General features: G+C 27.6%; 1 protein-coding gene across 1 annotated transcript in view; it reads left to right on the top strand.

Moving 5' to 3' along the window:
• The first annotated feature begins 1,603 nt into the window (after positions 1 to 1,603).
• The window catches only part of LOC107444046 (glycogen phosphorylase), a 39,219-nt gene continuing 24,317 nt past the window's right edge, over positions 1,604 to 16,505 (top strand). The window contains exons 1-4 of the mRNA XM_016058096.4: positions 1,604 to 1,932; positions 12,369 to 12,470; positions 13,839 to 14,021; positions 15,515 to 15,646. Coding sequence (XP_015913582.1) covers positions 1,690 to 1,932; positions 12,369 to 12,470; positions 13,839 to 14,021; positions 15,515 to 15,646 — 660 coding nt within the window. The 5' untranslated portion in view covers positions 1,604 to 1,689. The remainder of the gene's footprint in view (positions 1,933 to 12,368; positions 12,471 to 13,838; positions 14,022 to 15,514; positions 15,647 to 16,505) is intronic.

Genomic DNA, 16,505 nt, shown 5'->3' with positions numbered 1-16,505 from the left:
ACAAAAATGCTCGTTTTCTTTCTATTTTAGTAAAACCATTGTTGTTTGATGTTTATATTGTCTGTAATTTGTATTTGCAACAATTCTAAAATACTTAATTCTTGGGGGGGGGGGACAGGAATAGTAAGGATAAGTTTAATTTTGTCACAGCGGAGAAAAGTTTAACTTTTATGTAAAAAGAAGGTGGCAACAGATCTGATACATAAATAGAACGCTTCGCTTTAAAATATTTGTCGGTGTTTATTATTTTTTATTAAAATACTTTTATAAAATATCTCCTCGCTTCTTTATCATATTTCATTTAAACTGAATTCCCTGTCTTTCATCCTTACCTTATATAAAGCTCATAGCGGCAATCTAGAAAATATGGCCCAATTAGTATAGTCAGGAGAGGACTATAGTTAGGGCGCCTTAATTTAAATTTCACTTTTTATGTTATTCGTCATGTCTCGTTATTCGTCATGTACTGTTTTCATGCATTAAAAACTTTTTACATGCAGATAAAAAGTATTTTTATTCCCAGATAAAATAACACTTATTAACTCTTTATATCGATAAATAATTCTAAATAATGCTAACTCTTTCGTTCACTGTATAGTACTGCATTTTATTATATTTCTAAAATAGAAATTTCTGAAATCGAAATTTCATATTAGTGATACTTGAAAAATAAACTTAAAATTTGAGTGGTAGTATTTTTATTTTAAAATTGATGGAATGCATTCTTGTATGAATTTCGGTACTATCTAAACACTTTTACTTCAGTAAGACGTAGTAATATGGAGTTATTTATAAATTTTTATATTTATTTTATGCTCGTTTTACTTATGAATTATTTACAGAATTGTTAATAAGTCAAATTTGTTTTACAAAGACGTTCATAAGGAAAAAGTTGAATTATTGAAATTGAATAATAGATGTGTTATCACATATAATTGTAATCCGTTTTACGTAGTTATCAGTAGTAGTATCCATTTTGCTAGTAATAATAAGAAATATCTAATAGAGATGAGTTCGGAATCGCATTTGGAGGTTCTAGCCCAAAAAACTTTAATCCCCCCCCCCAGCTGAGCTTGATATATATACAGGATTACTTAAAGCTAGGGCAAGTTCACCTATATATATATATATATATATATATATATATATATATATATATATATATATATATATATATATATATATATATATATATATATATATATATATATATATATATATATATATATATATATATATATATATATATTACACAGGTATACCATATCTCTCAAAAACCGTAAACAATTCTTTTAATCAAAATATATTTGAAATTTTCATAAAAATGCTCGCTAATTAAATGAATCATGAAAACAATGAAAATATTTTTGAAAAAAATAATTTTGAGTAGAAAAAAAAACATTAGAAACACATTAAAAACTTTGTGCGGGCCTATATGCTGTTTTAAAAGACAAAACTAAACATCGTTATTTCAAAGGGGAAAAACAACTTTAATGATTTCTTGCGCTTTTTAAAGAAAGAATATTAATTTATGGGCTTTTATTTTGGCGCTTGTGTTTGGCGACCGCATCCTTCATAAAACAAACAACCCTAAAAAAGATGAAGATAACGCTCCTCTTATGGAGTTTCGACCGCCACAGTCAAGAGTACTTGGTTCTCCCCATCCCTATCAACCAGACTCGTGTAATCATGTCCTTCCCTCGCAGCGATGAAGAAAGGCAGCGGCAGATATCCGTCAAGGAAATAGCTTTGCCGGAGAATGTTCTTAACGTTAAAAAAATGTTCAATCGTCACCTTCATTACACTTTGGTCAAGGATAGAAATGTGGCTACTCCGAGGGATTACTATTTCGCCCTTGCCCACACTGTCAAGGATAATTTGGTCAGCCGGTGGATTCGAACGCAACAGCATTACTATGACACAGATCCGAAGGTATGGATTTTTGTTTACTTCCCAGTTCAAACACGTGGCTGGGTGCGTCAATGTCAATGTCAAAGTTACCGAAGTGAAAATAGAGATTTTCACGTTCATGATGTTGATTGATTAAAGTTAAATGTAGTTGGTCGGATATAATTTTATATTCGTCAAGTATTGTGCTTAAAGAATTTATAAAATTGATACTTTAATAATTTAAAACGGTGCAGAAATAAAAAAAAATCAAATTATAATTAAAATCAAATGAAAATATACATTAAACATTACAAAATCGAAGGTTTAATAATTATTTATGTTTTTGCTGATTAAATAGTTTGTTATAATATATACTAACATTTAATTGAATTTCAATAATTTAAAATGGTATTATAGTAATAAAGCAGCAAATTTTTAACAGTTTGTGTTATCACATACTTATGTTGACGAATATAAAACTATACCCAGTAATAGTTAATTTTATTAAATCAAGCGCTGTAAATATCGTAAATGTCAAAATCTCTTTTTAAAAAACAAATGAAATTTTCTCTAAAGTTTGTCAAATTCTTTTAAGATTGCATGAAGCCTATATTATACGTTTCTTTTTTCAAAATACATCTATTTTTCTTGTTTTTAAAATATTTTGTATAGATTTTTATTAAAATTTTTTTAAATATTTTTTAGTACCTAACAATTTCAAATATTGTACAAATACATATATATGAGCACAAATAAGTATCCCAAAAATAAAAGAAACCTATTTGTTTACTCTTGCCAGTTCTTTCACCGATATGATAATATTGCGATAAAAAATGTGAAGATAAAAGATATGAAAATATTTTCAGATTATGTTTGAGTTAATCAGTGACAAATTGATATCAAGTTCAGGGTTTCACAATTTTGTACCAAAAAAAAAAAAAAAAAAGGAAAAAAAAATTCGTTGAGTACAACAAAAAGAGTGTAATATCTTTAAAATCTAATAAAGTAATTTTTTGAGGAAATTGCGAATAATTAAGATCTTCATAAAGTTTCATTACTCATATACTTTATATGCTATAAATACTTTTATATGAACTTTTCTTATAGGCAGCATTTTCAAGCAAATATTTGTCGATCTTTTTTTACTTGGGTGCGTGTATTTACGTACATTAAGTATCAATTTTCTCGGTAGTTTAATAGTTTGATAAAATTAGAATTTGCATTTTTAATGAAGTATAATTTGTAATTATGCATTATAAAATCATTCGAAAAATTACGTGTAAAACACTGTAATAATTTAGTAAAACAACATAATTACAATAAATTTAGTATACGCAAATTACGCAACATTTTGGATAAAATTCACAACCTGTAATTTTTAGAATTCTTTTAACTGAGAATCTTAGTTAATTGTTGATAAATGGATTAAAAAAAATTAATTCCCGTGAAATATCGTTTCTACATTTACAATTAAAGTACCCAATAAAGATGTTTTTGTTGCGAAAAAAAATTTATTTTTTAAGAAAAGCTTAAATGTTGAATTTAAAATTTTATATTTTAGATTCTCATTGATGCTTTTTGGGCTGTTTTTTTCCCCAAATGGAATATTTTTGGCTAAATATTTTTTTGAAAGTGTTAAAACAAATTAATAAGTCTATCTTTTTAGTACCTGACTACTTTTTTAATGCCGAATCTTCAAGCTTCGGACTTTTATATAAAATTAAAAAAATATTTCCAAAATTCAAATGGTTTTGGAAATATATTTCTTTCTTAAATAGTGAAGTTTTGATACTTCAAAAAAAAATTAAACCAAAGGTCGTCATAATGTGGCTCGTCTAATTTGCCTTTTATCTCAAAACTTTTTTACTCGATATTTTTACACTTTCAAATGTGACATTTTAATTTCTGTTTGTCCCATTTACTTGTAATTTTGATCAAATTTTTCCCTCACATATGTCCAGCGAAAAAACAACACAACAACTGATTAAATTATTTAATATTTTACAATCAAATTACAAAATGTATTCAGTTCTAAATTTGAACTTTTTTGCCGAATAAATGAGCTGTAACATATTTAAAAACTATTTTTTTTTGTCTGATTTGCAATTCCCTAATCTCGTTATTTACGACCATTTTAAAGCAAATAAAATTAAAATAATCGTAATTGGGTTATTTACTTTAAAAAAGGACGTTTGTAACGAATTTCGACCTCTTCTAAATCCCCTATAAATAAAAAAAATTAAAAAATACAAGAGTGTCTTGTTGCAGTTCGCAATATATAAATCAAAGCAAAATAATTAAAAACTAAATATTTCAAAACTTGATCTCTGAAGGTTTACTGTTACCTTAACTATTAAGGAATTAATGGATAAATTAATGGATAAATGTTTTCAAAAGCTACTCAATTCTTGTTTAGTGCTTCGTAAGGAAAAAACTGGTTTGTTGAATAACTAATCGGTTGTTCTTAGATCTAACTGGAATTAACTATTTAAGGAAAAAGTTATTTGATATATTTTATAGTTTGCAGCTTACAAAATTTATACATTTATTATCGAAATATTTGTTAAAAATACCCAAAAATACATAAGGTGTTGAAAAATATGGTTAAAAATAGTCAGCCCAACTTTTTCATATTTATTTGAATATTTATCTTAAAATATAAAGTAATATCGGAATAAAATGATAAAGATACAATCTCAAACCAGGGATATTTTTTATTCTAAATGTGAAGACCGGTTTTTTATTACTATCTCGAGTTTCGAATGGAAAATATATAAATAGTAATAGCTTTTTCAAGGTTCTTTCAAAGTGATTTATCATCATTGACAAATAATTTTCTTGGCGGCTACTTTTTAAAGCATGAAGATTTTAAATTTGCGATTTATTTAAATTCTGAGAAATAAAGTATATAAGTAAAAAAAAAGATAAAAATTGATTGTTTAATATATTACAAGTGTTAATGATAATTTAAATGTACTGTGAGTAGATTAAGAAAATCTGTACAAGAGACTATGTAACTTTCAATCTTGAGGCTAATGAAACTTGCAAAAATATGTTGAATATTTAGGATTTATTATTAGCTAAAGTAGGGAATTAAACTCGAAAATAACGGGATAATATTCTTTGTCTCAAAATCTCAAACTTAATGATTCGGGTCCCACTAGAACAGATCGAATTATATTGTAAAAACGTGAAGATTAATATTACTAAAAAAAGAAAAATACTACCTTTTGATTACTTTTTTAAATAATCTCTAGGTATTACATTTTTCATTTTCCAACTACCTCCAATATATGAAACAAAAGTATCCAAATTCGTCTAAAAGATGTTATCGGAAAATTTAGTTTCTTTTTACGTAGTTTAATTAGTAGTTAGTATTAATTAAAACTAAAACATTAAGCAAATTTCACTTAGCATCATAGTATAAGAGAAATATGATCATTAGACACAAAGTAATTTAGAAAGTATTTTTTTCGATCATTATGAACTAAAATATATGCATAATTTAAAAAATAAATCTATTTTTAAAAACTTATTTTTTTAAAATAAATATGATAGTGGTCAATGTGTGAAAATCAGAGGAATTTCAAACCATATTAAACTGCAACAACTGATATAAAACAGTCATTCGATTCAGATAATAAAATATAATTTGAGTATATTAGATAACATCCTTATCACTCAAGGATAAAATGCACAATAAAGAACTGTGTTGCCATGCTAATGATTTGCTAAAAACCTTTCATCATTTGTATTGTGCTCGAATCATGACAACTGAAATAAGCTTGAGCTGGAGTAAACTGCACTTGTAGCACTTGAGAGTACAATTTTAGTTGCTTTTCTTTATTTTCTTAAAGTAAGAAAGCTCAAAATAAATATTATAAGCGGTTATGAAACTGAAATTGAGTTTTCGTTTATAATCATTGCAGAAATGAATTCCAAAAAAAAAAAAAAAAAAAATTATCAGGGCAAATATAAATTCCATCCTTTTTAATAAAATGTGTTTTAATTATTATTCGAGCAATAAAAAGCACATTTAAATTTTGAAACGTCTCTGTCACTGAAATAGACTGTCATATTGAATTATTCTAAATTCACTTATACTATTACTGAAAAAATACATCTATGTTGTGCTGCTATATTGAATTGTCTTTTGGATGTTTTCTTTTTTTTTAATCAAATACAATAGATCGATAAACAAGATCTTTTTTAAAACAACTGTCAGTCACGTGAAAGAAAAGGTATTAAATCAGAAGAAATAAAAGGATGTCCGCTCTTACCGCCTGGAAATAGACTTAGTAGCAGGAAACAACATACATTTGCATTATCTTAAAGACCCAGATTAATCAATGTTAACACGATCTAGAATACCAAAGTAATAAAATCAGTTTTTTTTTTAAACTTTTAATACTAAATTTGATTTTGCAATTTTACTAAATTTGATTTCGAAGTATGAACTTTTAATAAATATTTTATGAGCATTTTGTTTAAGTAATGCTTCAGATTTAATGAAAAAATATTTTTTGAATATTTTCTTTGGTACGAGGTGAATTTTAAAGGTTGATATTATTTACATAAATTTTTAACATTTGTTGGCTTTTGGGGTTCCAACTGGTGGACCCAGGTGATTTATAACCCTTTTATGGGAACAATTTTATTTTAGCGGTGGACTTAGTTTATGGTAGCGTTTCCCAAAGTGTGGTACGCGTATCCCCAGGAGTACGGGAACAGCTTAGAGGGGGTACGAGTTCTTATGCGAAATATCTTGCAACAAACGAAAATTTCAAAAAATTTTATTCTGAAACAAAGCTAGCTATGAAAATTTTCGATTACGTATTTTTTTTAATTGGCTATTTTTTGTAGAGTTAACAGTTAATAATTATTGGTGTCATCAGCCAGGTGTGATTTTTTGACTTTTGTGCAATTTTTTTATAGTAAGAAATTTATTTTTTAATTAGTGGTACTCAGCGTTACGAAAAATTTACTCATAAGTTTGGAAAACACTGGTTCATGGAATTGATTTCCCTGCTTGAAATATTTAAGAGTCTGTATTTGATTCATTTCTATCACTTCCAGTAATTGAGTCATTAAAATCTACATTCAGCCGAATCTTTGGGATTGAACTATTTTGATAAATTACGAGAAAAATCACTATATAATATTTAAAGATTCAAAGCTCATGGGAAAACTGTCAAACATATGCTTGACGCTGAAACTTAATATTCACCAGTTATCGACCTATAATATTGAATCTAACAGATTCTAACCAAAATCTCGCTTTATTAAATATACATATATAATTCTAATGTTTCTAAAAGCATTAATTTAAAAACCGTTTATGATCAAATAAAAGGATTTGTCGCAATGTTTATTTATCGAAAAAACAAATCCACGATCTGTTCCAAAATTTAATAAAAAACAATGAATTATTAAACAATTAAATTGATCTGATTGAAATTGATTAAATTAATCAATGGATCTCATTAAAACATTAAATTCTATTAAAAATCGTTGAGTTGATTGCACGTTATGATTAAAATTTCTTTGTTAACTAAATTTATATTTTTACCATGTGCAAATCAAAATTGGGCAAATCCACGGACAAAAATCTTCTAACATTTAATAGTTAAGAATTTCTCTAAAATCATCAATACAAAAAAAAAAAAAATTATAATTAAATTTCAATCTTATTAAAAATCAGCTTTATTAATTTTACTTTATAACCGTCGTTAAACAGCTGACCAAAATTTGAGTTTACGACTACATGGTCAACTCCATAGCCTAGTAATTTTGAGCCTAATCCATGACGAGGGAACTAACTCCTGGATCAAGTATTTGAGAAATTTGCTTTCGTGGAGGACTTTTTGGTGGAACTAACCCACATTTACGCTGCATGGAGAGGAAAACCACGTAAACCTGCCACGGTTAGCCTCACAGCAAGAAGACTTGCCATGATCCATCTACAACTGAGGATATTTTACGTCAGCACAGTGGTCCATTATATATATATATATATATATATATATATATATATATATTAAATTAATAAATAAATACAAGAAAACATGAAGAAAGTTAAGAAAAACAATACGTTTCATTTATTGCGCTTAAGCTGCAAGTAAACAGAACCCATTAGATAAGTTCAAAATGAAGAATAAAACAAAGAAAAATTAAAGACATATGAAAAAGGGGGAAATAATAAGTAAAAAAATAACAAACAACAGTTTAAAAAAAAAAAAAGGATGAAATTTTATTTAAAAAAATCCGGAAAAAAAAGATATCTTTTTATCAGCTCAGATATAATCGTGTGGGCTGATGAAAAGATTATATATTTTTTTTCCGGATTTTTAAATTAAATTTCATCCTTTTTTTTAAACTGTTTGTTATTTATATTTATTTATATATATATATATATATATATATATATATATATATATATATATATATATATATATATATATATATATAAACATTTGTTCAAAGTTATAATGGTTAACTGGGTGTAATTTTGACACACATTAACTTAATAAAGAGCAACGAAAAAAAATTTGATTTCAGAAAAAGTTTATCAAATCAAACTTTTTTCAATAAGTTAAATTATAGTTTATCTAACTGCTGTCTGTTTTTGAACTTAGTAAATTTTCCTTGGCTTCCTGAATCGAGATTTGTTTTTATCCTGTAGGATTTGTTTTTTTCCTCACTTAAGTAATAACTTGCCCTGCACTTTGCGTACTTTTTTGATCTCTTATATAATAGAATTTAACTTTTAACCCAATAATTTTCTTTTTTTCTGCTAAATTATGTTTGATATAGATATTTCAAAATTTCCCTTGTATCTCCATAGCTGGCAACTTTTCCGATTTTCTCGGAAGATTTTATTTTCATATTTAAAGTCGTTACGAAACTAATGTTATTCCAGGAAACTTTTTAAATTATAATTATAAATGAGTTTGACCACCACTAAATCTAAATAATTACATCAAATCTATAAAAGCTTAGTCTTAAGGATAGCGGATGTCAACCTGGTCAAAATATAAATTTTTGAGTAAGATTGTTTTTCTGTAATTGTTTTGCTACCACTTACAAAATCTATTCTCGGAAAGAGTTGGCAGGTATGTATCTCAAAAAATATTGAAATCAAACAATAGTCTTAGGTGTTTTTGGAATTTAAAATCTATATATGTATTTTATGTATTTAGAAGTTTAAAACTATGTATTTGTTGTCTGCTTATAAAGTATGAATTAATTTTTAATTTCATTGCATTGTATTGCATTTGTTACTTATTCTATTTATATTTCTCGAGTTGTTCAGAAATACCAACAAAAATTTCCTCAGTTTATTTTCTATAGATGAGTTATAGCTGCATTTGTATGGTTAGGAGTGGAAGAACTGTACACATTTAAAAGGAGCGCGGGGAAAATTTTATTCGCGTTTCAAGCTATAAAACATTCAACTCACGGAGAAATAAAAATTTCATTTTAAGTTATGTTTCAATGGAAAGATCTTCTGTCAAAATCCCCAATTTAACAATAAGAATTCGGTTTATATTTCACTGTATATCAGCTTAGCAACTGTGACATTGAATATTTTTAGCAATGCATACCTAGGTGGCAATTTTGAATTTATATTTATATTGGAATAAATTTTAGTTATTACTCATTGAATTGTATCTTCAAGAAATTCAATTTTTTAAGACTGTTTTTTAATATTTAGTTTACTCTCACAATATGAAGAAAAAAAATAAAATTCATAAATTTTATTTTTACGGATATTGATTTAAGCTTCATTACCTCGAGTGATTTTCAGCTACAGATTTAATTACAGAGCCTGATATCACTAATGTTATGTTCTGTCACTCAATAATTTTTGAGGGATGAATTAATCTTTGCTTTCGAATATTTAAAACTTAAATCTTTTCCCCTATTTTCGTAATTATTGCGAGGAAGCAATACATTTGTTTGAGCATAAAAACTTCTAAATTTTTTTTGAAAAATATGGTTAAGAGGAAATTATTTTGCAAAATTTAAAGGAATATTTATTTATTTTTTGTTATATTATGTACTTGAAAGTGCCGATCCGGCACTCTGAATTACCTGCCAGTCTGAATGTTGAAATTTTTCATTTTAATGTTTAGTAACCACTTAATAATATGGTCTTTATGTATTATAAGATAATTTTGCAAACCGTGGTGGCTCAGAGGAAAGAGCGTTCGCCAACGAGAGCAAAATTTCTCCCAATACTTGATTATTAGGCCCCCTTGTCTTCCGGATTGGGTTCAAATTTGCTAGGCAGAGTTGAAAATTGGCTTTTCAACTACAGTTATAAAAATAAAACTGTGGGTTTGTCTTAACTCTTAGTGATATGCATCCTTTTTTCAGCCGTAGAAAGAGCCACAAGTGCAAAGGGTAAATAATTAAATAAGTTACAAAACCATCCATAAATAGGTAAAAACTTATTAATATATTTCTTTATATTGCTTTCTACATAAAGTAATGTACAGAAACATTTAATAAATGAACATTTTAGTAAATCAAGTAATATCTAAATCAACAAATATTCCATTCAATTTTTTATAATATATTTTACTCTTTTCAGTTTTTTCTATTACGTTCAATATGTTAATCTTTTTAATCTTTTTTTTTCTTTTGGTAGCATAAAAATCTCAATATTATGATGTAGCATCCTCATTGGTTCCAAGACATCGGAAAGAAAAGATTATTTTAATTTTTTTTTTTAATAAAAATCCTTATTTCAAATTTTGGAACATTACTATTAAAATTCTTAGAAACAGTTCACATTTATTTTTAGTTTCAATTCTTTAAAAATGTGATTTTAATAATCGTCCATCAAATCTACCGAAAATCTCAATTTTCACGAGGAATTTCTTTACATGTTTAAAATGATATCAAAATGTATTCTTATTTTTTTTTATTTGGGTTTTACATAGCTGCTCCATAGCGATATTAATCCCTACAGAACATATCATCTTCTTCATTGGCACTACAGCCCGGGGTGGGCCTTAGTATCCCTCACAATATTTCTCCAGACAGCTCTGTTTCTGACCTTGATCTTCCTGTTGAAGATCCTTAAACTTTCTGAATCATTCAAGACATATTCCATTAACCCTTTCTTTGGTTTGCCTCTGGGCCTATTGCAGGTGAATCTTTCAATGGGACAAGTCATGAAAACCTGTGCTTTGATGAATTTAACAATGTTTCTGTGCTTGATTAGTGTCCAGTTCATCATTAGTTTCTCATTAGTTAATATAAATATTCAAAATTAACACGCATAACATGTAAATAATCAAAATAAATTCATAAAAATACGAATTTTTTCTAATACTATTAAATATTCAATTTAAGTAATTCCATCAAACAATATTAGCCGTAGCTTTCAAGTCAGTTGTTACATTACCGGCAGTGTTAAGGGCAGAGAAGCTGTAGATTTTCTAAGTGTTTTTTTTTTTTTTTTTTTTACTTTCTGTCAATCGAAAGAGTGGCTTTATGCACCGTTGGAAAGATGAAAAACTGATCGATTCTATGGTGTTTAATTATTATGGGAAATAATATTAGTAAGTCCGAGTTAACTGCTTCCCTCACAAATTTTTTTGTACCAAAAAAAAAAAATCAACATATATTTTTCATTTTATTAAATACAACGAACTACAACAAAACATAATATACAAGTTCTAAGTTGAAATTTTAATTTTTTTATGTGTGAAAAAACATTCAATTTACCATCAGTTTACTATCCCGATTCTCATCAGACAAATGAATAAAGTTAAGTATTTGTCTTTGTATGATACTATCTTTGTATATACTTTGTATATACAGTCACACAAAATACGTATGCTGTCTCACAATCCAACAGCAAAACTCCCAAGCAAAACTTGGCAAACTTCCAATCACTGCAGATTATTATTTTGCTTCCTACCGAATAAAAATTTGATAAAACAAAACGTACTGACAAATTCTGCAACTCCCGAGTTTTCACGGGATAATAATTATTTGCAATATATACAGATAACTCTGAATAATCAGGGAAGCGATTAATAAATAAGACAATAATTATTGAAAATTATTCTTTAGCATTGAATTACTTTTTGAATAAATTAATTTTATAATTGTGTGCAAAAACTTATTGATTCGCATAAAAAGTTCTCGATGTTGTGAAACAAGAAAAAAAAAAATAGCACTAAGGGGTCCTTACTTTCTACCGCTCTCCTACCTAAACTATTCTCACCAAATTTCCCAGATTGCGGCTACCCCTAATCATTAAGATTGAGTCCTAGCACGTGAAAAACCGATCATTAGATCAAAAGTTATTCCATATCTAATATTTATAAGTAGATTATAACATAGATAAAATATTATGAATCGTAAACAATTGACTATAGCTCCCTTTTTAATCTTCGTAAATATTTGTTTGATCATTTGTGTTTAAAGAGGTACTAATTAGAAATACTTTGTCTTTTTAGAGAGTTTATTACTTGTCATTGGAATACTTAGTTGGGCGTTCATTATCGAATACCATGATAAATCTTGGAATTCAGAATACCTGTGATGAAGCCTTATATCAGGTTTGTAGAAATTATTTTTATTTTATTTTAATAATTATACTGGGAAGTAAAATGATAAAAACTTTTGATTCACGACTTATACATTACCTAAGAAGCCTTGAAAAATTATTAAAGAGTAAACTTGATTTAATTACGTCAATGTGCCGTTTTTTATGATATTTTTTTGCATAGTCTTTTTTTACGATCTGGGCACGCTCTGACGAGAAATGTCAGAACTATAATATTAAAACAGTTGAATATGTTGTCAGTAATGTCCGAATAATTACGTGAGAAAATGTAATACTTTAATTAAATATTACAAAATGGTTCCTTAATTTATTATGGTAGTAAACTTGATTATTTAAAGTTTAGTTTTAGTTATAATTTTGATAGATTTTTTTTTATTTAGGTTTTTTACACTAAATGTGTATTGTTATAAAAATTTCACACTTAACCATTTTTATCCTTTTCGAATTAAAATTCATCCTTCGTTTCAATTTAATTTACAATAAACTTTGTATTCTTTGCCTACTTAACTTAAACTTAAAATACATACAAAATGTTTAGTCAAGGTATATAGCTTTATTTAACGCTGATTTTATTTGGATATTTTTAATAAAGAAAAATAAACTATAATGAACGTCTATTTAAACGTAAAGCAACTTCTCAAACTGAGTTAAATTGTTAGGAGGTAGGTAACTACCTCACGCAATCTGACTTTTAAATATTATGTTGTTTTTCTTTTGAAAAACAGGGACAAACTTTAAAGTTAGGGCATAATGGAATTTTTTTTATACCAAGGAACATTTGATCTCTGACTCAAAGCTGCTTTTTAAGTCAATGTTGTCTGCAACAAAGCAAAATAGGTCAGATAAAGGGATATCAGATAAAATATGCATAACAAAAATTTGAAAGAAAATGTTTTTAAACTCGTTGCGAAAATTCATCATTTAAACAGAAAGAACAGACAAGCTCTCGAGAAGCAAAACTTTCAAGGACAATTATAGTAGTATGTTGTTGTCAAAATAATTTAATTTATCATTTGTGCCGTGATTATTTTATATTCGTATGATGTTAAATTTGAATTAAAAACGTGTCTAATTTATTTGGTATCCATTAGGTTTTACTTTTTATTTTCTGATAGTGAATATCCCTGCGCTGCACATATTTTTCACCCTATGTTCAATGGTAAAATTTGTTTTTGTATACGCAGCCCCACACCCATAAATACTGTTGATCTACAGAAGAAAAATGCTGTTTCAAAAAACTTATTTAAAATGTATTTAAAATTTTCTAAAATAACTGAAATGCTGCTTCTAGTATTTTTTTATGAAATTTAAAAATCAATACAAAAGAAAATCTTAATCATTGTACCCATTTACTCTACAGTTAGGCCTAAACATGGAAGAGCTCCAGGAAATCGAAGATGATGCAGGACTTGGAAATGGAGGTTTGGGCAGGTTGGCGGCTTGTTTCTTGGATTCAATGGCAACTTTAGGTATGGCAGCATATGGATATGGGCTGAGATATGAATATGGCATTTTTACTCAGAGAATTAAAAACTTTGAGCAGGCAAGTATTTTTTTTGTTCCATGAGCAGTGTTAAATATTTAATACGAAGTAGAAGAAATTACAGTTTAAAATATTATATAACTTTATGAAATAAATAATTATAATTTTTAACACTGGTACTACTCGTATGTTGCTTGTAATCCGTATTATGCGGTATCGTAACCTAATAATTGGTTCCACAACCCTCGAAGTAGCACAGTGAACTTTCCTCCGTTTCCCCCCCCCCCCTAATTTACAGCCCTGTTAGTTCACTACAGCGCGAGAACGCGAGAATCTCGCATATTTTTTTCTTTTTTCGCATTAAAAAATTATTACCGCGAGAAATTAGCGCATTCTATAAATCAAATTTGAAAATTCGCGAATTTCTCGCATTTTGGAAAAAGCTTCGAATTACGCCATTTAGAATAAAATTCGTTTCACTTTTCTTCCTGGATCTTTCATTATTTCCAACATCTGCCCCGTTATCTAGCTTCCCTATTTACCAGTATTGTTCAGAACCTTTTCGAACAACAGAACACAACCACGGGATCCCTTTCAGAACACATTTCTCTGCAACTACGTGTTTATAATATACGTAAGGTTTCTTCATGTAAGATATTCACATTTTTTATGTGCTAATGTAAGATGGACAAATACCTTGTAAAGGCAAAAACTTCTACGATGATGCACCAAAAATATTCAATGCTTTAAAAAATAGAAGACGTTAAAAATGTATTATAATTAAAGAAATGATTTTTATTTTCGAGAGTTTTTGTGTTTTTTTAGTTTTTAGAAATCTCACTTAACTTTTTGAAACCTCACGCTGTTTTTGAGAAAGGATGAGAAATTCTCACCCATTTTTTTTCTATGATGAAAACACTGTGTTAGGTTAAGATACTTTGACTACAAAATACCATTCAGGTAAAGCGCAGTAGAACGGATTCAGTTTCTTGCTCCATAAAACCATACATTTAACATTGATGCATAGTTTATTTTGCTGAGACTCCTAGTAACTTTAGAAGATTTAACTACAAACTTAATCTATAAGAGTAACACGCTTAAATCAAAGATTAGGACTGCAACTTTTTGGTATTTTTAAGTTTTTTTAAATATTATTCCAAACACATAAAAAGAACTATCAATATTCTTTCTAAGTATCACAAGTCTCCACAAACATGACATATTCCAATTAGTTTTCCTTTTTTCTTTCTCCAGTATTAATTAATCAGATCGATGTAGTCCCTTTAAATATTTTATCTTGGCGTCAGACTTAGTTTGTAACATTTGAATCATGTTTCGATTTAGTAATAGCGCTTATGTTTGGAACAGTAAAGCTAATTTAATTTACTCTGATTTTGAATTTAAATGAATCAATTTATTCTACTGAAGGAGATTATGGAATAGGCATTTGCCTACAAAAAACAAAAAGAAATATTTAAAATCTGGATAGAAATTAGTTTTAAGACTTACCGTATCATGTATTAATATTTTTAAATCATTATACTCTCTTGCAGGTTGAAGAACCAGATGACTGGCTGAGATTTGGAAATCCTTGGGAGAAAGCAAGACCAGAGTACATGATCCCAGTCAACTTCTATGGAAGAGTGGAAAAAACAAAACAAGGTTCCAAATGGGTGGACACTCAAGTAAGAGAGGCTCCTTCTAATGATTTTAGATTGTTCATGTTCGTAGTAAATAACCTAGCTCTTTCATTTTATTATTTCAATGCAGCAATAAATGCACTGTCAGTGTTTCTCCTTAAAACACATCTCCATCTTTCAGGTAAGGAATGCATACAACTTGTATGAAAACAAAAAATAACGTGAACAAAAATTCAGCAAATGAAAAGATTGGGTTTAATAATTTTATGCTATAATCTTTGAAAATGGACGTAAAATTACGAAAGTAATGTCTAAATGTTGAAAAGTGCATTTGTGACAATTATTTGAAATAGTGGCTAGTCCTAAAATTTAAAGTATATTTCTAAAAATTTAAATTATACGCGGTTGACTAATTCAATAAAAAAGGGGCAGTATGCCTCATTAAAACCTCTTAAACTTCTTGACAGAATGTATTTGTTAACTACAGTTGTCACCACGCATGACTATAGGAAAATAACATATGTTATTTTTGCAATAAATCAGGTTCCGTGACTGAGGAAAAGCTGCTGCATGGCACCTACATGAGTACTAGATGCTTTATCAATCGGAGATCTTAAGTTCTATAAGATAACGCAAATATTGCAATGCTTACTATGAATACTTGACTACTCTTTCTTGTCTTTTTTTTCGGATAAGTATATTTAGATTTTTAGGCTTAGTTTACACAAATGTTGTTGTAGAAGAATTTATATTAAAAAACATTAAACACGAAAAAATGAGATATAAAGAACATAAGGTATGGTATATATAAAAACTTAATATATACTTAATTAAATGTAAAGTTTAATAAATATGAAAGAAAATTAATTAAAAATTCTGCTTCTGAAGACCAAAAAAAAAAAAA

This window comes from Parasteatoda tepidariorum, chromosome 6 (assembly GCF_982258835.1).
Source record: "Parasteatoda tepidariorum strain Cologne lab strain chromosome 6, Ptep-v5.0, whole genome shotgun sequence".
NCBI classification, from domain to species: Eukaryota; Metazoa; Arthropoda; class Arachnida; order Araneae; family Theridiidae; genus Parasteatoda; species Parasteatoda tepidariorum.
This window is presented reverse-complemented; position numbering and strand designations above follow the sequence as displayed.